Source organism: Colletotrichum karsti, assembly GCF_011947395.1.
Source record: "Colletotrichum karsti strain CkLH20 chromosome Unknown Scaffold10, whole genome shotgun sequence".
NCBI classification, from domain to species: domain Eukaryota; kingdom Fungi; phylum Ascomycota; class Sordariomycetes; order Glomerellales; family Glomerellaceae; genus Colletotrichum; species Colletotrichum karsti.
In genome coordinates, this window is record NW_024065910.1 from 89,286 (window position 1) to 115,212 (window position 25,927).

General features: G+C 43.5%; 5 protein-coding genes across 5 annotated transcripts; 3 read left to right on the forward strand and 2 right to left on the reverse strand.

The window, feature by feature from the left end:
- Positions 1-766: 766 nt before the first annotated feature.
- On the forward strand, positions 767-3,406 carry CkaCkLH20_03895 (uncharacterized protein; the record flags this gene model as incomplete). Its single annotated transcript, XM_038886614.1, has 1 exon — positions 767-3,406. The coding sequence occupies one exon, from the start codon at positions 767-769 to the stop codon at positions 3,404-3,406; it is 2,640 nt and encodes an 879-aa protein (XP_038747864.1).
- Positions 3,407-5,331: 1,925 nt separating this feature from the next.
- Positions 5,332-6,477, reverse strand: CkaCkLH20_03896 (uncharacterized protein; the record flags this gene model as incomplete). The annotated part of the gene is made up of 3 exons (XM_038886615.1): positions 5,332-5,505; positions 5,616-5,969; positions 6,112-6,477. 3 exons carry the CDS (start codon positions 6,475-6,477, stop codon positions 5,332-5,334), a joined length of 894 nt encoding a protein of 297 aa, XP_038747865.1.
- Positions 6,478-8,834: 2,357 nt separating this feature from the next.
- CkaCkLH20_03897 (uncharacterized protein) lies at positions 8,835-10,222 on the forward strand (the record flags this gene model as incomplete). The annotated part of the gene is made up of 4 exons (XM_038886616.1): positions 8,835-9,026; positions 9,084-9,131; positions 9,187-9,617; positions 9,667-10,222. The coding sequence occupies 4 exons, from the start codon at positions 8,835-8,837 to the stop codon at positions 10,220-10,222; spliced, it is 1,227 nt and encodes a 408-aa protein (XP_038747866.1).
- A 12,336-nt stretch (positions 10,223-22,558) lies between these two features.
- Positions 22,559-23,515, forward strand: CkaCkLH20_03898 (fumarate reductase succinate dehydrogenase flavoprotein domain protein; the record flags this gene model as incomplete). The annotated part of the gene is made up of 1 exon (XM_038886617.1): positions 22,559-23,515. The coding sequence occupies one exon, from the start codon at positions 22,559-22,561 to the stop codon at positions 23,513-23,515; it is 957 nt and encodes a 318-aa protein (XP_038747867.1).
- A 262-nt stretch (positions 23,516-23,777) lies between these two features.
- On the reverse strand, positions 23,778-25,561 carry CkaCkLH20_03899 (uncharacterized protein; the record flags this gene model as incomplete). Its single annotated transcript, XM_038886618.1, has 10 exons — positions 23,778-23,856; positions 23,908-24,125; positions 24,190-24,223; positions 24,276-24,365; positions 24,422-24,584; positions 24,642-24,654; positions 24,711-24,865; positions 24,922-24,940; positions 24,999-25,125; positions 25,182-25,561. The coding sequence occupies 10 exons, from the start codon at positions 25,559-25,561 to the stop codon at positions 23,778-23,780; spliced, it is 1,278 nt and encodes a 425-aa protein (XP_038747868.1).
- Positions 25,562-25,927: the final 366 nt, after the last annotated feature.

Sequence of the window (25,927 nt, forward strand, 5' to 3'; positions counted from 1 at the left end):
CTACATGTATCTTCCGCTCAAAGTGGCTGGTCTCTGCCTTTTCAGAAAGGTCTAGCAGTTCATCAGAAACACCAACGATGGACGGGATGGACGCGACAGACGCCATCTTGATGCTCGACATCGCTGCGCGGATTCTTGCCGTCACGGAATTCATCACGGGGCTGCTCTCAGCTCCTCCGACCTCACAATCGCAGCAGCCAGCATCAAAGACCGACGAAGACGAGCAAAGCATTTTAGCCGTATTTCGTAACCTGAGGAGCCGACTTCTCGACTTTCAAATTCCTTTTGGGACGCAATGTTCATCAGCGAGTCCACGAACACCATGCAGCCATTCGGCGCTACTGCGAGATGTCATCTCTTCCAGGGATGATTGTGTGGAACTGCTGGACGATATCATCAGTGTACTGAAGCTATCGTTCGAAGAATCAGGAATGCCGCCAAGGGGAAATGACGCAGGAGCCTGTTTTAGGCTGAGGCTTCCGGGCACGCTTTATTTGGAAAGATCAAGGCGGCTTTCTCAAAAGATGACGCAACAAGTCAGCTTGACCGTAAGGTAAGCGCAACGAACACCAGGCCATTGATTATTTTCTCTACATTGTTTCGCCTTACTATCCCTTTCGTCACCGTCCCCTTTGTGAGATTTCCGGATTAGAGCCTCCTAACGCCATGTGTCAGTTCACGGATATCCGAATTAAGCCGGGCACTAGGGTCCGCGGAGACCGAGAGACAATACACAAGACCAGAGCATGAGAGCCGAATCGAGACCATGTCTCGCGACTTGGAGGAGTTGAGACGACAATTTCGGCAGCACTTGGCAGATCAAAACACGGATTTCTCGGCCACAGTCACGGAGGCCATCGTCAAACAGTTCAAAGACCGAGTGGCACGTTTGACCGAATCAAACAACGCGCTGTTGGCCGACAGAATCGTCTCGAGCCTGAACTACGACAGCAGGCCCGTCCGCCACGACTCAGTCCTACAGGCACACAAGGACACCTTCCAGTGGGCCTTCGACTCGCGGCTGTCAGATTGGTTGTCATCTGAGAGTGGTATATTCTGGGTTTCAGGCAAGCCCGGATCGGGAAAATCCACCTTCATGAAATTCATCGCCAAAAGCCCCCGGACCAAAGAGCTGTTGGTAAAATGGGCAGGCTCGCCCGAGAAACTGGCTGTCGCCACGCACTTCTTCTGGATCGCAGGTACGCCGATCCAAAAGTCTTGGCAGGGACTGTTGCAATCTCTGCTCTACGATCTGCTTCGTGGACATCCAGATGTGGTATCCTTGACCAGTCCGGACCGTTGGGAAGCCGCCAAGGCCGGACAATGGCAGATGGCCGCTGCGCCCTGGTCCGTTGACGAGCTCGCCGTTGCACTTAGAGCCCTTGCAAGTGCTTCCTGCGTGCCGTTGAAGATGTGCTTTTTCATCGATGGGCTCGACGAGTACGACAGTGATCACGCCGAACTTTGTCGAGTTCTTCGCGACTTGGCAAGCTCAACCCACATCAAGATATGCCTATCCAGTCGTCGGTGGTCTGTGTTTGAGCAGAGCTTCGGCAATGGCTCCTATCAAAATCTGGATATTCACGAACTGACACGAGACGACATTCGTAAATTTGTGAGCGACCAACTTGACATCAAATCCCGTTGGAACGTTGAGATGTCCCAAGACGTCGATGATGAGATGACTCAGCTTGTAGACCGGATCGCGGCTCAGGCTTGTGGTGTATTTCTGTGGGCTTTCTTCGTCACGCGGTCCTTACGAGAGGACCTTTCCAACGGAGAAGAGATTGGAGGCCTGGCAAGACGTCTCAGCCAGCTACCATCGGATCTAGACCGGCTCTTCCAGCACATGTTGGAAAGCGTGGACCCCTTCGACCACTCTAAGATGGCTGGTTTCTTGCAAGCCGCGGCTCATGCTTTGGAACCTCTTCATATCGACCTGTACTGGCATCTAGAGAGAGAATTCGAAGGCCATGGTTTTGGCTCAAGGAGCGCGATGGTAGCCACGACGCTTGAGGATATAAGCGCACGCAGAGAGCAGACCATTCGCAGTATCAACGAGAAGACGAAGGGTCTGCTCAGGCTTGTGGACAATCGTGTCGAGTTTCTCCACCGAACCGTCAAGGACTTTGTCTTGACCAAAGATGTCGGCGAATACCTTCGCAGCAAGCTCCCGGCGAACTACGACGGTTTCATCTCCATCACAGCCGCGTATCTTGGGTTTCTGAGAACGAAGCGTACGGGGCACCAGCTTGTCGCGGACGTCATCAGGCAGGGACGCGGGATGAACAGTGGCCCGTTCATCGCGCACTTGAATCAAGCCTTGGTTTACGCGTCAGAAGCAGGCAAGCAAGCAGCTCAGTCCGATACTCGTCAAAACAGGCAAGTAGAGAATCTGTTAGATGAGTACGAGGCAGTCATTGAATCCATGGTAAGCCTCGGCCATATCAACGTCAAGGGCGTCAATTCTCGAGGCTGCCACCCCAAATTGGTCTTCCATGAAGAGCTGCTGAGGCACGACCTAAGACCATATCTCGCAGGGAAGATTCGCCAACATCCAGATTTCTTCGACATGTTCGACAGGTCGCCGCTATTCGCGGCGCTCATGCCCATGTGTCGCAGCAGCGGCCAGAGTTCTTCGCCGGTGCCCGGGGTCCTCGATCTTCTCCTTCAGCGCGGCGAAGATCCCAACGTGCAACCACGGCAGCGCGTTGTTGCGAACGAGGACGACGCGCCCTCGCCGTGGGTACTCTTTGCGCGGAGCACCATGTCCGTCTTCAACATGCTGTCGGGCCCTTGCATGTTCCCTGCCCTCCGTTGGAACGAATCTCTGAAGGACGCCACCTTCGGTCGCCTGATGTCCTACGGTGCCGATCCAAACATGCCTTTGCTGAGCCGGCCAGCTGCGCGTACCGTATTTTCGCACTTTCTGGATATATCGCTGTCCAAGTTCCTCGGCGAGGAGTGTTTCGAGGACTATCTCGGAACTCTGGACGCTTTCCTACGGGCGGGCGCGAGCCTCGGCGTTCCCGACCTTGCGGGCAAGGTCGACCCGGATGCCGGAACTGCTTTTGGGAATCTTGCCAGATGGCGGCCGGAGGAGTCGGTGCTGGCGTCGTTCTGCTCCGAGTTGAACGGCCTTATGGCGAGATTGGCAGCAGAGCCGCGGAGGGCTATATTCGTCTCGCTTGTTGTGGAAAAGCTTGCTATGCATTGCTGCCGAGAAGAAGACCTCAGAGAATTGGAACGCGCAGTATCGCAAGGCTGTCCCGATCATACTGCTGCGCCACTGCTGCGTCTGATTGCTTCTAAGATTATGAATTGTGAGGACCAAGGTTCTTCGCGAAAGAAACGTCAGAACGCCGATTCTGATCGGCAGTTTAGTATCAAGCTTAGGCGTATATAGAGTAGCCAGTAGAAGAAAGATTGTTGGTAGCAGAAACGACACCGAACAGATGTGAGCATATAGGCATATACCCTCCGATTTGCACTGTCCGGGAGTCTTTTGACGTCAAGCGTGTTTCCAACCAATGTATGAATCACTCGGAATTGGGCTTACATCGTGAATGGATGTCATAATCAATTAGTAAGATGAGTGAGCATTCGGCATAGGTTAATGGTGGTGAGGACTGGAAGAGGAAACCTCACAAATGAGGATCAGTTAGCGGAAGTATATAGAAGGGGAACTGCCCTTCACAACTTCACCTGATCGATCATGGCTGCCACCAACCTGAGCATAATCTCGCAATCTCCGAGGACGATAGGATTATATGGACATCTTGGGAATTCCATTGAAATCATGCGGAGATCTCATAGCGAACATCTGAAAGAGGAGTAAATTCGTCGGGCTAAAACATAAGAAGTCGCCAAGCATAACGAGGTTTTCGAAATCGGCATGTGCTATGAGAGAGATACATCTAAATCGGTGCGATAGAGACCGAAACTGAGAGAACCTCGCCAGCTTTAATTAACGTCTTTACGTATAATAACGTGTATGGCCACGCTTATTTCCTGCATAGAATTGATGGATATAAGTTCCTGTTCCTTGAAAGTCGCGTAGAGGCAACGTTTTGATCTGTCCATAGATGGTATTTCAGCTTTAGTGAGATAAACCAGGCTGAGAGATATCTAACCCCTTTAACTATACAATCTCAACTTGAAAGCCACATTGCAGCCGTGTTCGTTTCAGCCTGATGTTGCATTCTTGTTTGGTTTTCAACGTTGAGACTTCATTCCTCTTCTCGACTCAAAAGAAATCAAGAAATAGCCAGATCTTCCGAACACTTCCAACAACAAAGGACAAAAGGCCAGATAGTAAGTCGTACAGGCCCAAAGCTCATCCATTTATGCTTATTAGGAGGTCATGAAACTCTGCCTATCTGATTCATTAGTATCAATCCATGCACATGAAAATATTGAAATCAAAACAACAGAATATGTGTTCTAGGAGAACACGAGTTCTTAATGATCGAAGACAACCACATAGAAATATATTAACCTGGCTTCATAACGAACAGTCAGCGTAACTACTTCGTCAGCGCCAAAAGTTGGTACCGAAGTTTGCCCATTTCGTTCTTCAGGGTTGCGAGTCATGATACCGGCTTAACTATGGGTCAACAACATGCTCGGGTAAAACATCGACTGATTTTCAGGCAACATCAAGCGGCAGCGTCCGACGATTTGGTTAATATCTCCAAATCTGGACGATATCTTAGCCGGCGTCCCAGCCGCGTGGAATATAATATTGAATGTTGCATTCGTTGTTGCGAAATCAAGGAGATGTCCTTGATCGCGATCCTACCTCGAACGGGTTGCAAGGACGTGCCAACTTCCAACATCCACGCGAGTGAGCCAACCAACACGGACAACGACCGAGGATGCTCACAGACTTCCGAATAGGGCTTTTGAAGGATCTTTGGTCTTCATTGGCCAGCTCGCTTTTGTAGAGGGCCTGAGTGTCGCAGTTCATGGGGCTCATCATCATGAATCCATGATGACAAGGTCAGACGCTCGGGGATCGACCTGCCCCTGAGCGTTACACACGCACGACGCGTTTTTTGACAACTGATTCTTTCTGCCCACACGGAGTCCAGTGCAACATATCTGCAAGCAATACCCGCCCGGAATTCACCCGGGCGGAGGCCGGATGTGATCTTTGTGAATCCGGTCAATTTCTACATGGAATGTATTTTTCAGTCAAGCATTCGGCGTGGGAGCGGATGTTCCGCAGATGTTCCGCTAGGTGTCCAATGCTCCTCGCGTATCGTCTTTCGCGACTCATGATCATAACGCCATAACATGGCCCATCCCAAATACAACAGGGCCTCCATTTTAAGCATACTTCTTGACCATCTTCAGCAGAGCCTCCTCTACCTCCTTGGGACTCGTCGCGTTGAGGTAGTGACCACCACCCTCAACCATCGTGAGCGTCGCCTCGGGAGATGAGGTGAAGAGCTTGATTTGCTCGACGGGGACGTTGACGCCGAACACGGGGTCGGCGGTTCCCTAAAATAAGCATCAGCGCACAGTTCTCTTCGCTTATTTGCTCTCGGAAGTCGGGGTTTGGGGCCCGATTCCTTGCAGGTCCTCGTCCCCATGGGTGGTTATGCACGTACCTGAAGCCAGTAGACGGGGCACTTGATATCCCTGAGCCTCAACAGCAGGCCGTCGCGAGAGAGCAGGTTGCCGAGGGCAATCTTGAGCTTCTTGCGACCCTCGTCGCCCTTGTAGACGGACTTGAGGGTGTTGGTCCAGAACGCCAGCGTCTCGGGGGGGACAGTGCCGGAGAAACCCAGGCTGCCGACCATACCGCACCAGATGTCGTCGACGAGGAAGTCGGGAGTCGGGACGGGGCTAGACCAGGCGTCGTAGAAGGCCAGGAGCTGAGCCTTGGGGTCCCAGCAGCCCTTGCCTCTTGACTCAGCTGACTCGTAGTCCATGGAGGTGCCCAAGGGCAGAAGACCCAGGATCTATCAACATCAAGCGAAGTCAGCTCGTCAATCCACAATATCAACGTTGGAAACAGAACCGCAGGTGGAACTACTGCAAGAACTTGCAGAGCCTGTGGCCCAAAAGCGTGATGGATCATCATGCGGAGGCAGTGCTACGTACTCTCTCGGGAGCCAAAAGCGCCATGCGGGCGACCATCCAACCGCCCTGAGAAGTGCCGAGAGCAAATGCCTTCTCGACGCCGAGCTTGTCCATCACCTGCAGGGCCATAGTAGCCGTGTCCCAGTAGGTGAAGTGCTCGACCGGGCTGCTGGTGGAGCCATGGCCAAGAGGCTCGATAGCCAGCAGGTTGACGGCATCCGTCAGCGTCTTGCTGTTGAACTGGTCATTGTAGAGAGAGACGGTGGTGCACATGGAGTTGATGAGCACGACGGTGGGCTTGGCGGGGTCGACCTTGTCCCCGGAAAGACGGTAGCCGGCCGTGATGCCGCCGAGGTGGGGGACCTGGATCGTAGTGGTAGCGGCCATATTTGCGGTTTTTCTGTGTCGGGGTCGGAATCCTTTGGAATGGACGAAAGCGTTCGATTCAGGAAAGAAGAGTAAGCTTGGCTGGGGTTCTGACAGAGAAAGTAAGGTTTAGTAGTAGGTTTGAAAGAGAATGCGGGTTTCTTTCTTGTATTCCCGCTGCAAAGGCGCTCGTGGCACCTCCTGCGGGCTGCCATCTGGACATGGCAGCGGTGTATTTCAAACCACCGGCTCCGCCCAATACCCTTCGAGTTGCAACGTCTCTTGCAGTTAATTACCGGCTCATTTCCCCAATAGGGTCGGTTGACGGCGAGGCATGTCCCTGCTCGCGAGGTGTTGTGTGGAGGGGGCAGAAAAACGACGGTGGTGAGAAAGCCCAATTCGCCAGAGCCGGTCCGGAGGGTTGAGCGGTTTGTCAATGCCCTCTGACGTTTCCTTGACAGGGTGGGTAGCGCAGAAGCCCAAGAAAACGATCAACGAGCACGCGTCGGGCCTTAGCATCGTCAAGGGATAACCCCCGTGCTATCGCCGAAGCTGTGGCCATCAACATGGATAGGACATGACTCGGTTTTCCCCTGCCGAGGGGGCGAAATGAGCCCAGTCCACGTTCACCTTGTCTAGCGCCCAGATTTTGACGCTATTGGAACCGACGAGTCCGAAGACAACATCGGCAAAAAGCATTGGAGGGCTGCATTTCGGTCCCCTAGAAGTTAGAACTGCTGAACTAAGGGGCAGGTGGTGGCGGGACCATCAATGAAGCTGCAGTGAGGGTGGTGAGACGTTCATCCAATGCCGTTTTGAGCGTTGGGATCTCAGGGTTCAAGAGGACGCCGTCGTTTTGGAGTGAGTGAACCGTTGAAAGTCAAAACACTTCCCGTTTGTCTAGGAGAAACGGCTCTCGGGAGCGACGGGAACATCCTTCTCCTAGTCTCTGCGTGTCTGGTGTAGCTGTCTTCAAGTCTGTGTGGTTGGCGCGCTCGACTTCAATCGCACAACATCAACGTCTCTCAATCTAACCCATCTGAGAGGATTCTTCAGCGGGAAGCGGCTAGGACCGATCGTCGTCTGCGCATAATCACTGGGTTCCGGCCGACCGGCGTGGCCACTGACAATGCACAGCGTGTGCAGTACCGAGACATCGCTTACGACCCCCGGTCGTGTGCGCGTATCGTTCCTGGGCGGCCAAAAGCCGCATGCGGAACGACCAAGAAGAATCCATTATCCGTCAGCGAGAACGTCTTTCCACCCGGAAAGAACCCCGGCCCGACCAACAAGCATCCAACGGTGACACCACAGCCAGTGGCCAGACGTCCTGGCTGGAAGGTTTGGAAACACTGCCGATACCCAATCGAGCATCCCATGGAGACGGTCTAGCACCGGACGAGGCATTCCGGGATGATCCCCATCAAGGCGTGCCATTTGCCCCCAAATTTCTTGTCGTTCTTGTGGAGAATGACGCCGAAATCACCAACGTCGTTCGACGTTGAAGGACCGGACTCTTAACTGCGCTAGTAACCCAGTTCCACAAGGCGTGGAAAACCACGCTCGTATTGTGGTCTGTCAGATTGGAAAAATCAAAACAAATATGACAGAACATATATGCGGCGAAAAGACAAGAGTTTGATGACAGGAGTCGCATGTCTCGTCGCGATTTTGCGCCGGAGTTATGGCGATGTTCAGGGGTGGTGCCTAACATTGCCTCGTGGCATCGAAGACTTTCTGTATGTCATCCTGAACAAACTTTGCCGGGCCTGTCTCGCAAATCCCTCCCAGTCCACTCTTTAGATTTCGTCCTGCCGTTGATCAACTTTCCTATTCAGTCACCGGCCTCGTTTGACATAAACGATAATTCCCCTCTCACAGCCGTTTTAGGAATGATCAAGCTGCGGTTGAGCGGAGAGTTCCCTCACACACCACAGAGTTTAACCGGATAAACCACGAGAAGAGAGGACGTTTTCTCCATCCCCAGTTTTCGAACCATTGTTACCACGTTGCCCAGGGGTTCGGATTCCTTGACAAGCCGTCCAAGGTTCTGCGCCGCTCAGGGGTCAGGGTTCCAAAACCGGCACTTCGCACAGGTTGAAGGATCGTGCCTGTAGAATAAAGCGACCCAGTGGCCCTACCCATACCAACAAACGCGAGAGCGTACCTTTCCCCCGGGTTCACGAGATATCTGAGAAGCGAATTGTGTTGACCCCTTTTGCCCCTTCGGTTGAGAGCTATCAGGCTGGGTCCTCCCCTCATTCCGAAGGAGTTCTTGTCTTCTCCTCCCCCGCGATCGACTCTGAGTCTATTTCCACACAGCGAACCGAGCGTGGGAACTTGAAAGGGGCTTCCGGTAGCCAACCGAATCGAACAAGATGTCGTCCTCTGATGCGTCGCCGTTGCCTGGTCTGCCCGGATATGACCCAAACAACATCCAGCCATGGACCGTCGAAGTCGTCGTCTCAGTGACGGTTCTCGCCTTACTATCGGTCATCCTTCGTCTCTACAGTCGTAACCTCAAGGGTCAGCAGTTGTGGTGGGATGACTACCTGATCATCTGGTCGATGGTGTGTACATGCATCTGCGTTCGAGTCTTGAACAGATTAAGACTGACTGGACTGTAGCTATGGAATCTTGTCGTTGTGGGCTTCATTTTTGGTATGCACCATGTGGTACGTAATATGGAATGAGTCTGTCTTTGGACGCCAGAATACTAAGTCCTACTAGGGCATGGGAATTCACGCGGATAAGGTCAAGATGGACAACATCGTCTTGATGGCCAAGTATCTCGTCGTGGCAGAAATTCTGTACGCGTGGAACTTGGGCTGGACGAAGCTGAGCTTGCTGCTCATGTATTACCGCATCTTCCACATCCCCTTCTTCAAGAAGATGACTTGGGGTGTCGGTGCCTTCGTCTTCGCCTGGGTCATTTGCATCACATTCCTCTTCATCTTCATCTGCGTGCCCGTCGAGAAGCTGTGGTACCCCGACATCCCCGGACGCTGCATCAACCAGGTTGCGACTTGGATCGCCAACGCCGCTTCGACAATTTTCACCGATCTCCTTATCCTGATCATGCCCCTCCCACAAGTTTGGAAGTTGCAGCTGCAGAAGGCTGAGAAGATTGCCCTGACCTTCGCCTTTGGTCTCGGTTTCTTGTACGGAGCCCCTTTTCTCTTGGTGTACGGCAAGCTAATAGTCACATAGTGTCGTCTTCACCTCAGCATACCGAACCAGCGTTCTCTTCACCTACAGCTCCACCGATCCCACGTACACGCTTGCCCCGACCGTCGGCTGGACCGCCATCGAAATGTCCGCCGGCATCGTCTCCGCCTGTCTCCCGACTCTGCGACCCGCCATGCAACGCATCGCCCGCCTCTGCGGTATCAAGGGCAGCATGGGCGGCATGTTCCGCGCGACCACCGCCCTGGGGTTCGGCTCCAAGAACAAGTCCAACTTCAGCAACGGCCTGTCCTCGGCGGACCCAAACGGAACACAAACCAACAGGAGTCTTTCGACGGCGAAACACGGCGCGGGGAATGATCCTTTCTACCGCCTCTCGGACGACAACGGCTCCGATAGCAGAAGCGGCGAACACACGCCCCCCTTAGCCGACTCGAAGTTGAGGCCCGATGCGAATGGACTTGGTTTCGGTTACAGCGTCACGACATACCCCACCAACAAGCCCGACAACAAGAGCGAAGACGAGATCCCTCTCCACTCCATCCGGGTTCAGAAGGACTTCAAGCAAACGACTTCATGAGCACGTCATGTCAAGATTGGACAAGTTTTGGTTGCAAAAGAGCTGGAAGTGTTCTCACGTCTTGAGAATCGACCCTCCTGGAAAAGGATTATTCCATCACACGACGCAGTCGAGGGAACTAGCTCTGCCAAACCTAGTCCAAGCAGCGAGACGATGCTTGATGAATGTGTTAAGCAACTTTATGAAGGCAATACATCATAGGTCAGGATACATAGACCTTTAGGCCACGGTTCATGTTGGGCGGTGTCGGCGTGGGAAGGGGTTAATCAAAAGGTGGCGTGCATATCTCAAAAGAAAATCATTAGCTGTAATAAAACTAGAATTGTGTAATACTAGACGACGGAATCAGTTAGGACGAATGAATGACATGTTCAAAAGCAAAACACCAAGCTCATAGCCCACATACTCATTCTATGATAACATGAATAGAAACGAGGATGTTGAAGTGAACACTGCCTCATGGGCTGGCTGATCGAACCAGAAAGTATCGGCAGAGTTGACAAAATCAAGCCGCGGGGCTTCAGGCTCGTTCTCGTCACTCTCACTACCATCATGGACTCAGACAAGTTGGCGTCAGTTTTCACTTGCTTAGAACCGCCAAATATCTTCCCAGCAGACCGTAAGAAATATCCCATCATCCTACACAAACCACAGCTCGTCTTCTCAAATCAGTGTGCATTGAATGGGTTCGTAATGTCGTTCAGTCTAATGGTCTTCTGAGGTTCGGGTATCGGCGTCTATGCCCCAATAATCCGTGAAATTTTGCGTCACTTGGTGCGTCACGGTGGAGAGATCTACAGCAGTTCATGGGAAATTGCCGGGTTCCACCATTCCCAGTCCCGTGATGATCATGAAGACGTTTGAAACGACTTTGACAAGGTCACCATGGTCATAGAAGTACAAGTTTCACTCGTCTTTCGCTGTCATGTTTAGGGCAACATGAAGAAATCTGTCTTGTGGATGTGGTGTGGATATGCCGTTCTTGAGAAAAGGAATTTCACACGAACGGATGAGAAACCAGGAATAAGTGCTCAAGTGCAGAGGCAGCCCGAAACCACCAAATGGTTTCATGATGTTCCACTATCGCTGAAAACTCTTCATGAAAGAGGAAGTACACATCGACGTCAGTAGAGAATCCGCAGTCAAGCTGCCGGAATTCGATATTCAGACTGGAACCTGAGAAGTCAGATGAGCTACAGGAGCAATTTCGTCGTTAATTCCAGTTCATCCTTGAATGATTTGACTGGTGAGTTCGTTTCATCAGACTGATACTTATAAATTTTCAGTAGACATACAATTTTGCGGCCAATGTGACAAAGGCTATTTTGCGGTAGTATGACGACGTTCAGTGGCTGGCCTTACTGCTACGAGTCACTTTTCAGGAGACCGAGACATGAAATTCCATGATTTTATGCGTGTTTACCAGAATTCACGTACGCGGGATTGAGTTTTCAGCGATGTGGGTTGATATAAATTTTCAAGTGTGGAAAACATGAAGACCTGACTTGTAGTTCACGACCGCTTATGTGGCAGATGATTGACTCAAACCATAATATGTCAGATGAAAAGAGAATCGCTCGTGTGTTTTAAGAAAACAATAAAAAGGATAAAACTAGCATGATGAATTATTGCCTTAGGGAATGACTTATGTATTCCTATGCCTATGTACCACTCACACGACGAGCCGGAGGCGGCAACTGAGCCGATTAGATCAATTACACAAAGTTATATAAGTCACTTAATGCTTTGTTTTTAAAAGAGGTCCAAGGATGAGTTTATCAAACACAGGGGTTGTTGATAAGTAGAAATGAATATCTTTCAGAATGGATGCGTTGAACCTTATGTTTTGGTGATATCACGGTAAATAGGTCAATTACCTTCGTGAGAGCATTTGTGTGCTCTGACGGGTGTTGGCTTTGGAGGAACTCTAGACTGTTATATGTGATCATGACAAGTCAGAAATATTCTCTTTGCAGTATGAGTGATCAATATGACACACGAATACATCTCCAATAGATCTACCTCATATTGTGAACAAATATCTGCATGATCGTCTCATATCAGCGTATCGCAATAGTGTACGCCATGAGGACTGTTCAGCTTCGAACCATTTTTGAGCAGATCACACAGAAATAGTTGATATGATTATCTGATTTTGAAAAAGAAATACTCACTCAACTCAAGGCAGCATTTCAAACGTGATTGATTGGCCAGTTCTGGGTCAAACTCAATGACCTGTGATTGAGACTTACGTCTCATAAAGACATGAACCTTTTGACAACAAGTTTTCAGGTGTGAAGATGAAGATGAAGATGAGATGATGTGTAAGCAGAAGTTCATGTAACTTTTTCCGAGCCACGTAATGCAGTCTCTCCTCAGACGCTTCGTTTCATCCAAAACAGATACAACATGAGATTACGACAACGGAACATGTTTCATATTTCTCGGGTCATCCGCTCAGCTTTCAATTTGGATTAGTGATCAAGTTCATGAACCGCCAAGTCAATATCATCCAGAATCATAGCGCTTCTGTTTTTCAAAACAGGGCGCCTTCCGGTCTCTACAGAAATCTCGAGACAACTAAAGAGGCTTCGCTGCAAGCCAATTGTGCCCAGTCTCGACTCTTGTCACTTCTCAGTCGTAATTGACGACGTTCGATACGCTTCTGACTGCATGTGTGGATGGCCAGACCCGCCACATCTCCCACAACTTTTGAGACCTAAAATCACGCAACACAGCTTTTCATCGTTGATTGTTCAATCTCAAAAACAGGATTAGACATTGGAAAAGGTCCTCGCATATCCGTCCGTATTGTCGTAAAATTTGGGCGCGGAGGTGGTTCCGGATACCCGCCGCGACTGAGCTCTCATTGGACGTCTCCGGTCTTCACCGATGTTCGCGATATTTGCAGGCTCTGCAGCCCTTGCAGTCGAATCAGCTTTCAAGTTTCGTCATCAGACTGGCGGTCACCGAGAACTCGGGAATTAGTGCGGGGTTTCGTGTCGGTCGCTATGCTGAATCCCTGCAACTTGGCGTTGCACCTGTTGGTTTGAACCAGAGCAACAGCAGTTGGCAGGGATACAACTCCTTCAGACACATCTCATCTTCGTTCCTACAGTCTAATGTGTGATCCCGTGTGGACCGTACCGAACCAGCGAGCCATCATCTTCGTACAGAAGGTGACATTGAAAACATGCGTCTTTACTCGCATGACATTGTCCGCTTGGTTCGACCAGAGACTTTTTGTTTGAAGGCAATGTTCGAGATCGTCGTTTCGTGGGGCAGTTGATGGGTTTTGCTGCATACAAACGACCTCAAGTGGACTCCAGCCCGGTTTTCGATGCGTATGTGCCTGCCTCGGCGTCATGCACCATGTAAGTAGGCCAGCAAACTTATTTGTGCGTTCCTTGCATGTGCTTTCAATTGGCATCGAGCAAGCTCTACTCAGCAAGGGTAAGACTACCCTGTTGTTTGCAGCAGTTGTCCGAGACCTTTCTATCCCCCACAACCTTTTGCCAACTTTGTTTGTCGTCAACATCCGTTCTGGTATGTACGATTTATCCAGCAAACAACAAGTAGTCTCTCCGGCGCATCTAGAGATAGACCATAAAAGGTTTCGGGGTTTGCCAAGATCGACATAAGGGAGATGTTGTGCTACCGCGGAACGCACGCTCTCCGCGGCACAATTGGATGTTAACAGCTCATAAGCCGGGGTTTCGGACAAAGAACAACGCCGTACTTGAGCGTACAGAAAAGCAATCAGCTGAATTGAACAAACTTTAAGTATTGAATGGCCGCCGCGAAAATGACTGCTTGTCTCAAGTCCATAAAACAACGAACGCCACGTCGTTTGGACATCTGATGTCTGTCTCCTCACACTGTCACCCAGTTTTACCCATATTTCGACAGGGAGAGCAGCCCCATCAGCCATGTTACTCTGTCGTAAGGCTACAGCTTCTCGACACCTTATCACGACAGTCTTCCCGGTGTGGGGTTTCACACGCCTTCGATATTTGTCACACGGAGCTGCTCCATCTCGTCCCACGGGCGCTCTGGAATCAAACCCAAATCCGGATGTGATCGTTGTCGGTGCCGGGGTCGCCGGCGTGTGCGCAAGTATCGCCGCGGCTGAGAATGGCGCCAGAGTTGTCCTCCTCGACGACGCCCACGGAGGCGGCGCAACGGCACTCTCAGGTACGCTTGGAATTACCCGCCCTATGGGTACCCATGGGTTACCTAAGAAATGGGCTGGGTAATTAGCTTACCTATAGGTCTAGCCTAGGTAGTCTATAAGTTTATAGGTACCTAGAGTATTTACCTATAGGTAACTTTAGGTACCTAAACTAATAGAAGAATAGGTAATAGGTAGTAATAAGTACCTAGAAAGTAGATCTAAAAGTACTTTAGATTAGTAAAATAGGGAAAATTATAATATAGTTTATAGCTATTATTTATAGCAATCTATATTAGTTTTAGTATTCTACTACTACTTATAGATTAAAATCTAAACCTAGTAGCTATCCTCTATTTAAGTTTTCTCTCCCTATTAGCTACCCTCCTACTGCTATTCTTACTATTACTACTACTCTTATTCTTAATAATGCTGCTATATCTCTAGCTTATCTTTCTTATACTAGGCCTAGGCTTAGCTATATTATAGCTTATATTACTATTTACTAGTACTTTTAGTGGGGCGTGAGGTATAGAGGAGTTTAGCTATTTAACTAGGAGCAGGAGGGCTAGGATGGGTAATATCCTAAGCAACCTAAAAGGGGTTTAAACTAAGGCTAATAGTAATATTAAGGAATTAATAGGTAAATTTAATATCCTTATATATAATAGTTATACACTTAGTATATATAGTAGTAAGGTTATATACTAAATAATAATAAGTAATAATATTAAAAGATATTAAGTAGTATAATTTATACTTAAATATTTTAATAAGATACTACTTAGCTACCTCTTAGAGAGCCTCTATTATAGAGGCTTAAAAGTAGAAGGAAGTTCTATTTATAAGGTTATAAGTAACCTTATAGTAGAGGCGCTAGAATAGTGCCTTATAGAGTAGTAGATTAGAGCTCTTCTAGAATTTATAAATTTCCCTAAGGGTAATAGCTTAAGGTTATTAGCTTTATAGTAATTATTTATAGCAATTTAGAAAATATATACTACTAGGATAGTATTACTAGGTCTTCTTTTTTATAGTAGCTATCTTCTTAATACTAGCTAGCTTAGCAGCTAGGGCAGTCTTCTAGGTATAAGTTACCTTAATAGGTATAGTCTTCTTTATAGTCTTTCTAGCTTTAGTAGTTTTCCTATTAGGATTCTTTATAGCTAAAATAGACTACCTAGTAGTCTAGGGCTTAAGAGGTATCTAAATAATAATATTAAATAAAGTAAATTAAAAGAAATAATAAGTAGACTTATATTAAGTAGCTAATAACTTAGCTTATTATATTATAGTATAATATATATTATAAAAGAGAGGTTATTTATAGCTACTTGTTAAGATAAAAACTACTTAAAACCCTAACTTTTATAATTATAATATTTTAGCTAAGCCTAATATAAAAAATAGCGCTTTAGTACTATTTAAATTATAAGATTTTTCTTAATATAATTATATTATTTATTAGAGATTTTAAAGAATTATTTTCCTATTTCTTTTTTATAGAGGTAATAAAAGGTATATAGACTATAATAGTAAATTTATCTCTAGGCTCTTTTTTTTTTTCTCCTATCTAAGAAGTATCTAGAAATAATAACTATAATACTAATAAAATAGTAGGTATAGCTATATCTACTCCTATTCTATATATTAAAGGAAGGGATATTATTATCTAATAGCTTAAACTTTAGAAGCTTAAAAATATTATCTCCTACTAGTTATAATAAGTTAATAAACTCCTAAGCTATATTATAGTAATTAATTATATTAATTAGGATATAGGCTGCCCTATAGGCTCTAGTATAGGCCTAAAATAAAAGGCTAAGGATAATTATTCTTAAAATAAGTATATAAAGAAGGCTAAAGCTAAGTTAGAGATAATAGATAAAGAGGAGAGATACCTTAAGAGAGTTAAGAAAATATTAAAGGCCTAAGAGGGCTAAAAGCTTAAAGCTCTTCTTTAGAGTAATAAGTATATTAACGCTATTTAATCTATACGCCTTAAGATAGAAAACTAAGTCTATAAGGATATTTATATAGCTATATAAGTTCTAATATTAAAATTTTAGATAATTACTAACTTTAAATCTTAAATAGTATATAAAAGAATACCTATCCTATATAAGTTATAATATAATATAGCCTTAACTATACTATTTCTAGTACCTAATTAGTTAGAGTCTAATATAATAAGGCTAATCTACTTATTATAGATAATAATAGTAATAGTAACTAAGAGGACGTTAAGTTTAGAGACCTCTCTATAAAGATAGAGGAGACTCTTATTAATATAGATATATATCTTAATTTTAAGACCTCTTATAAGATTAAAGAAGTTTAGAATATTAAGTAAGAGACTTAAAAGATTATAGAGGACTATAAGAAGGTAAGAGTTTCTAATTACTATAATTTATTACTATAAATACTAATAAGGTATAGTTAATTAAGAATAGAGAGTTTTAGTACTTCTATAGAGCCTAGCTTATTATTCTTAAGTAGCTCTATATAAAGCTATACTTCTACTATAACTATCTAAAGGTTATAATAGAGATTATTTAGGAGAGCTTTATAAAAAATAGATAGGTTAATAGGTTAGCGCTCTTTACTAAGGAAGAGTTCCTACTTTACTTTATACTTATAAAGTACTAAAATACTATTAATATTTTAGTAAAGTATTTATTACTTTTTAATTAAGTAAAGAAGTATATAATTACTTTTTATTATATTAGGAAATTTACTAATTTTACTAGGTATTTTAAGCTTAAGTATTAACTTACTCTCTACCCTCTTAGCTATATTCTTATAGCTTATAGCTACTACTATATTATTAACTACTAGCCTACTCTTATAGATATAGTTTAAGAGGTCTAACGCGCTTATTTTAACTCTAACTAGACCCTATTTCCTAGTCCTACCTCTCTCTAGGAGAATACTTATCTAGCTTTAATTAACTAGTACGCTTAAGAGTTAGAGGAAAGCTTTAAGGGAGTAATAGAGTATATCCTACTCTACTTATACCTTTAGATCTTATCTAAAGCCTTCCTAAAGTCCTAGAATAAGTATTAATAGAACGCCTAAGCCTTTATAGCTAAGTTTAACTTTACTTTTATTAAGGAGATTACTAAGGAGATAGGAAATAAGGAGTATAATTAGAGATTTAGTTTATAGTAATTATTTATAGTAATTAGATAGGTTCTCTATAATAAATATACTTAAACCCCCTAAGAGCGTTTTAATAGCTCTTTTAGTAAATTAAAGTTCTTTTTAAGTAATATAACTTACCTAATATAAATTATATAGAGGTTAGCATCTAGAAATATTAGCTCTATATCTATTAAATAGAATAAACTTACTTTAAAAGAGGGTAACTAAGTAATCCTCTATAACTTCTTATAGTATATTAAGTACTATAGATTAAAATTAAAACTCTTTTTAGCTATAACTTAATAGAGACTATATAATCTTATATATAAGACGTCTAAATAGTGCCTTTAAAATAAGGAGATTTATTATCTTTTAAAGTTTCCTAATCTTATAAAGCGCTAAAACTAATTTATTAAGTAAAGCTAAAGAAAATAGAAATAGGAATTCTTACTTCTAGGGTACTAATGCTTCTTCTTCTTTAGTAAAGAGATAATAACTAGTTTCTTATAGGCTATTTTTAGCTTACTTAGAGGCTTTAGTAGAAGACCCTAGCCTATTTACTTAGCTACCTTTATAGTAAACCTAGTTTTAATAACTTCTAAGGCTCTTATAAGCTAAAGAAGTTCTAAGTTAGAGTTAAATAGCTTTAAGCTTAAATTAATACTCTATAACCTTATTAGTATAATACTTCTTTAACTTAGTATAGCTAGTATTTTATATTTAGCCTTACTTTATTAACTTAAGTATAATAAGGGTAATATAGAAATTACTAGAGGTATTATATTAACTTTAGTAGAATATTAAATTTGAAATTTTAAATTTAAAATTATAAGTATAAAAGTTTTTTATTATAAGAAGCTCTATTAAATATTTATAGAGGTTATAGTAGAGTAAGTAACTAAACTTAGAATTTTAATATAACTCTATAATACCTTAAGACCTAACTTATAACTTATATCCCTTACTAAAGCTAATTAATATTAATATTATAGTAATTAATATTCCTTAACTTAAAAGGAATACTAAAAGGTTACCCCTAAAAGATTTAAAATATTAGAGGTATTACTTAAGAATAATCTTAAGGATAATCTTAATCCTCTAGATTCTACTAATCTTTATATTTACTATAGCTTTATTATTCTTATAACTAGTTTTCTTTATTAATTTATTACTTTTTAAAAAACTCCATAATAGTATAAGTCCTAAGTTATCCTTAGTAATTATCTACTTTAGAGTGAGATACTACTAGAGAAATAATTAAGCTAAGTAAATACATTTTAGGTTAGTATTAAAGTATTAATATAGAATAAGTTTTATTATATATTTAATTATACTACTAGGATACTAGTTATACTTTATAAATAATACTTTAAAGCTTTAGCCTATTCTTATATTAAATCTAATAGAATAAGTACTATATTAAAGCACTATAAGATCTATTTATTAAAATTATATAATAAAATATATTACCTTAATCTAAATAGAGACTAACTAATTATAAGTTACCTATTTATATATTTATAGTAATTATTTATAGTAATTAGTTTTAAGCCCTTTTTAGTAATCCTACTAAAGCTTTATAATAAGCTTTAGTCTACTTAGTTATAAGAGTAAACCTATCCCTTAATATTATTTATAATACCTTTTTTAAATAATTCTACTAGCTTCTATAACCTAACTATAGTCTACTAAGCTAACTAATACTATTAAAATAGCTAGAATCTAAGGCCCTAAGGATCTAATTAGACCTTTTTAGCTTATTCCCTAAAACTAGGAAAGTCTTACTTATAATAGATATCTAAAGTACCCCTAGGCTTAAGTATTCTCTTCTTAATATTCTCTACTACTTTATTAATAATAACTAGAACCTATAATAAGTTATTATTAATACTATTAGTATATCTAGGGGATATAAATAGATATAGTAAGCTAAAGTAATTATCTAGCTTCTTTAATACTTCTAAACTAGGACTAGTTAATAGCTTAGCTTCTAGATAGTCTTAATAAATAATGCTTTATCCTTCAAGCCTAAAGTTCTTACTAAAGAGTATAGTAATTAATTTAAGATAATAATATTAGAAATTTACTGTATTAGATATCTTATATATATCTTTAACCTTATTATCTAAGATATCTATTACGCTATTAAAGTATCTTAGTCTAGAGCCTTAGAGAGTAAGACTCCTAGAGTTAAAGTAAAAGATACTAAAGAGACTATAAAAAGTATTAATATTAATATATAAGTAACTATTTATTAGTTCTCTTTTTATATCTATAAAACTTATACCTTATAATAGGGATAAATCTAATAGTAATAATAATAATAAAGATTAACTTAATTAAGATAATACTATAGAAGATACTAATTAATAATTAGCTAATCCTATTAACTATAAGTTATAGTAGCAACTTAATAATATAATTTTCATAAGTTAGAATTATATTAGTATAGTTATCTATAAGGTAAATTTAATTTATAGTAACTATTTATAGTAATTTTATACTAATAAACCCTTTAGATTAGACGCCTTATTATTTCCCTTAAGCTTTTAGTTCTTAAATTATAAGAATTCCTTAACCTTTAAGAATCTATATAACTAAATATAAAGCCCTTAAGACTCTTATAAGATATTTATACCTAATAGAACTTAACTATTATTATATATATTTAAGCTTAACTTCTCTAATAAACTATTAATATATAGTTCTAAAAGTAAAAGGATAGCTAGTAAAATATAATCTTAACTTTAGAGTAGGAGGCTTTAGATATCTTACTTAATATTATAAAGCCCTTTATTTTATTTACTAATTTAGTTAGTTACTCTTAAAATATTACTCTTAGGTATACTTTTACTCTTCTTTAATTTATCTTAGTTTATTTTTATTTATATAGAACTACTATTAAGGAGAAAATAAATAATAATAACTAGTATTAGATATCTATAATTAGTTAAATAGCTTTAAATAGAGAGAAGAAGTTAAAGAAGTATATTAATATACTTTTTAGCTCTAGCTCCTTTAAAGTCTATAGTATTACTACTCTACTTACTCTAATTACTAGTACTTTAGTCTCTTAAATATAGGGTATATAATTTAACTATAATAAGACTCTTAATCTCTTTATAAAAATAGAAACTCTCTAGTAAAGGGTTAAATAGAAATTTATTTATACCTATATAACCTACTACTACTTAAAGATATAATAAACTAATTAGTAACTTAGTAATATTTAGCTATAAAGCTTATTTAGTCTTATCTAAATAATTTAATTTAGTAGTCCTATAAAATAGATATTTATAGCAATCTATTATAGTAATCTTATATATTAATTATCTCTAAGGGTCTAAATCTAAGAAATAATAAGCTTAAGATATTTATAATAAATATTTTAATACTAATAAAGTTATCCTAATTAATACTAATAAAGTTATCCTAATTAAAGAAGTATAAAAATACTACTTAATATATATTATAGTAATACTTCCTAATAAAACTACTTAAGCCTTTTAGAGTTAACTAGACTATAGCTATCCTTAGTTTAAAGGTATTTATACTATAGCTATAGACTACCTCTATATCTAAACTATATCTATTCCTCTTAAACGTTTATTTAGCTTAATATATAATATCTACTACTATTCTTAATTTAATCTCTCTACTAAGATAATCTTTAAGCTTCTTACTATTAAGGTTAAGTAGTTAAAGAAGGTTTAGCTATCTTACTCTTAGCTTAAAGAGATACTAGATAAGGAGTATAAAGTTCTAGAGGTAGCTTAAGAATATTAATATACTATTTATACTACTTTTAACTATTACTCTCTTCTTAATAAGGATATAATTAGGAACTACCTTTAGGTCTATTAGATATTTATAACCTCCTTAATTAAGGTTCTCCCTAAAGAGGAGGATATAGAGGAAAATAAACCTAATAGCTCTTAAGAGGAGGGAGTTTAAGATAATAACTTACGCTATAATAAGGAGTTTAGTTAGCTTAATACTTAAGCCTCTAAGAGAAACTTTACTCCTCTTTTAGACCTTCTACTATTACTAAAGCTTAAGGGTACTCTTTTAAGAGAACTTCTAATAGAGCCCTTATCTAAAGTTTCTTACTATAGTTATAATAAGAACTTTTAGAGCTAAGTAAGGGTAGAGAAATAAAAGAAGACTATAGCTAAGAAAGCTACTAGCTAATAGCCCTAGACTAGTTATTATCTTATATTTAGTCTTCTTTATCCTAGTTTAGTAGCTATTTATAGTAATTATTATATTAATTTCTTATAAGCTTTAGCTTTAAAGAGTATATATATAGGTAGTTTTAGGTAACCTAGAATTACTTATATTATATAGTGGGTAATTTTAGGTTACTTAAAACTACCTATAGGTACTCTAAATTTTCTACCTATACCTATGTATTACCTATAGACCCATTGGGTAACCCATTTTACCCATGGGCCGCCCTGGGTAGCTACCCAGCTGGGTACCCATGGGTAGTTCCAAGCCTACTCTCATCAGGCGTGGTCTATGCCGGAGGTGGGACTCGACAACAGAAGGATGCAGGCTATGGGGACGACTCACCGAGCAATACGTTTGCCTACCTAAAGGAAGAAACAGGCGATGCAGTTGATGACAAGACTCTGCGACGGTTTTGCGACGAAAGTGTGGCGCGACTGGAGTGGATGGAGAAACATGGAGCAAAATTCGAGGGATCTTTGTGTCCATACAAGACGAGCTACCCGACAGATCGATATTATCTGTATTTTTCGGGAAACGAAAAGTCTTACCCCTTCAACAAAGTGGCTCGACCGGCTCCACGAGGGCATCGGATGAGACAAGCTGGGTTTTCAGGCGGAGAACTCTGGAGAGTCCTGTTCAACTCCGCAATGAATCTCGGAGTTCAATTTTGCCCTGCTACCAAGGTCCAGCGGGTGATTTTCGACGACAAGGGGAACACGAGTGGAGTTCATGTGAGAAGACTAAAAGACAGCGACCAAGGGTTCAAGAGACACAATCAATGGACGAAAATGGCCAAAAGCTGCCAACTCATGGCCCCTCAGCTGGCCGATCTCTTCCACAAAAGAGCGGACAAGATATGGCAGACAAACTCTGCCTCGGAAGAACTCCACTCGCGGGCCGTGGTGCTGTCAGCCGGCGGCTTCGCCTTCAACCCGAAGATGCGAGAGGAGCACCTTCCCGAGTTCTCCACAGTCGCGCCTCTGGGGACTCAAGGCGACGACGGCTCCGGGATCGACATTGGAGTCGCGGCCGGGGGTTCGGTGTCGAAAATGGGCAACATGTCTGCATGGCGATTCCTGTACCCACCCACGGCCTTGCTCGAGGGAGTCGTCGTGTCTCAGGAGGGCAGGCGCTTCGTCGCCGAGGACGTCTACGGCGCGGCGCTCAGCGATATCATGGTCCGGAGACATCAAGCGAAAGGATTCTTGATCCTTGACTCGCGTCAGTGGGCGAAAGCCAGGGACCAAGTGTTCATGCAAACAAACTTCCCTCTGTTGGTTCAACGACTCCACTGGCTTTACTGGGGTTACAAGAAGGCAAGCTCGTTGGAGCTGCTCGCCGACAAGTTCGGCATCTCGGCGGAAGCGCTGAAAACCACGGTCGCGAGCTACAATCAGGCCATACGTGTCTCCAAGGGGCAGGAAGATCTCATGCGTAAGGCGCCGGAGTACTGCACACCCTTGTCGGAGCCTCCGTACTACGGGATCGATATCTCGACTGGTGTTGGAGGCATTCAGGCGGTCAACGGATTGACACTTGGCGGCCTGCGCGTTGATGGAGAGACCGGCCTGGTCTTGACAGGGACAAGTGAAGTAATACCCGGCTTGTATGCGGCTGGAAGAAACGCAGTTGGTGTTTGCGCCAACGGTTACGTGAGCGGATTGTCAATCGCCGACGGAGTATTTTCCGGGAAGCGAGCAGGTGAGCATGCGGCACAACAAGCGAGGAGGACCAACGGAGCGTAGCATTCAATGCTCGACATCGAGATGATGAAGATTGATTAAGCCGCGTCAGAAACTCAATTTGGTATCTTGGTCTTGTCATAACTCTCTATAACGAAAATCATATAGCCTCCCTCCGCATGTCCCCGTCAGGATATCACTGTCTATTCCAACTCCGCGTGTACGTTGATGGCCGATCCGAGGGACAACTGTGATGTCGCTCCGGCAAGCAGGTGAACCATTCTTTTCCCCTCAAAACATGACGCCGCTTCGATGCATGAAGACATTAGACGGAAGGAAGGTGCATGATGCGAGTTTCCTTGACCTGGGCTCCCTCGGCTCCCAAGTAGCGGCCACTCTCGTAACTAAGATTTGAGTCAGTACTGAAAGCGCAAACATCGATGGAGAATACCCACCTCCAGTGCAGGTTGCCAAGTGCAATGTTGCGGCAGCCGTCGAGGTACTTCAGGACCTCCTTGTCGATCTTCTCTCCCCAAACGGGCATTCTGACGAGAGCGCCGTACCACGCCTTGTAGCACTCGTCAATCATGTCGCTAATCTTGTCCACGGCGGCCTGTGTTGAGTGGCCCTGCGCCTTGAGAAGCGAGATGAGGTTGTGGTCAACTCCTTGTTCCTGATGTCGCGTTAGCTTGTCTGCGCCGAGGTTGTGCCGCGAGCTGTACAAGGCGAAGGCTTACCAAGTCTTTGCGGTATGACAGGATGTCGTTGACGCTGCAACAAAGTTAGCAGAGTTGGAAGCTCAAGATGGTGGGTCTAGACTCACAGAATAACGAGGTCAGAGGCGGTGCGCATGCAGACTTGAATCGACTCATGGTCAATCTGCTTTTGGGAAATGTTGATTCCATGTGCGTATCTGAGAAAAAGGTCAGAAAGAATGGTCGAGGAAAAGTGTTCGTTGGGAAGTCTTACTCAACTAACGCGTAGCATGGCTCGCAGGCAATCGTTGCCCTCCTGAAGTCCATGTACTCGTCAACTGTGAGCTTCAGAGCCTTTTGTGACTCCTGGACCTTGACTTGGCCGATTAAGCCTTCGAAATAGCCCTTCATAGATGCTTTGTAACGCTCTTGAAGTTCTGATTTTCATCATGTTAGAGTTGCCAATTTGCAGTAAAGTCGTACATGAACCATACCTGGTGAAGCACGCTGCAAACGTACTGTTAGTCAATTGCAACACTGCAGTTGGAAGAGATATTGCGTACCTTCTTGAAGCGATCCCAAGTCGTTTGGAACACATATCTGATAGGGTTTTCGCCACGTTGAACAGGAGGGTTCTTGTTCTCCAAGATGGCATAATGAGCGTCAAGCTCCTCTTCTGCCTTGACAGGGTCGTCCTTCAAGTGACCTTCATCAAACTCTAATAGCATTGGTTAGCCACTGACAATGGTGAAACACCATTGAGCGTTGACGTACGGTCATCAAAAGCAAACACCTGGTTTGGAAGTTAGTCGATGGTTCAAGTTGTCTTCTCTGCTATTTTGCTGACTTACCCAGTTGTTCCAGTCGAGCATCACCCGGAACGCCTCCTCATCAGCGAGAGGAATCCACATTGCGTTCATGAAGGCAAAGTTAGCCTTTGAGTGCTTCTTAGCTTGAGCATCGCTGAGGTGGTAGATTCTGCAATCCGTTAGTGATCGTCGCAGGCGGTCAGAAATTGCGCAGCTCTCTCTTACTCTTTGAGCCATGCGTTGGCCTCCTCCTTGAGCTTGAGCCAGTTGGGATTCATGGCCGGCTCAATGGACATGATGGACGAGAAACAGTCCGGAATACGGACATAGTTGCCGCTGGCCGCCATGATGTCATTGGTATCGTGTCTGTCGGAGGCACTTCCATGATCCGAAGGTGAAGTCTGCGATGAAGAAGTCGCCTGGGACTCAGAAACTGGGGTAACCGGCGACGATGAAGATTCTGAGAGACTAATATCCGACGCGGCGGTAGCTGCAGACGCCTTTTCAAGCATCATCCTTTTCGCAGGAACCACATCGTTAGGCGAGGCATCCATGTCTGTGGAGGTCCTCTTGGATGAGACCCTGTGCCTGTCGTCTGAGCTCATGGTCAATTGAGTTTTGGAACGAGATTTGGAAGTGTCAGAACGTCTAAGGATAGAAAGCAGACGAGAAATGGTGTTGCTCTTCATCTTGTCTGATGTTCTCGGAAACATTGGCTTTAAAAGTCATTTATGACGAACTGCAAGCAAGTGGCCGCATCCCGCGCTTGAACTTATAAAGAGAGAGGCCGGATCGGAACCACACACACACACCAACAACAACATCGCATATCCACATTCTCTTTCCCGCCTCACCTCACCGGCTCTGCTAACGCCGAGCGGATCAATTTTTGTCGGTGCAAGTCCCCAAAGGAAGCTGTTGCTACACGCAAACCAGGCCTCAAACGATTGACAAACACCGCTCCGCCTGGA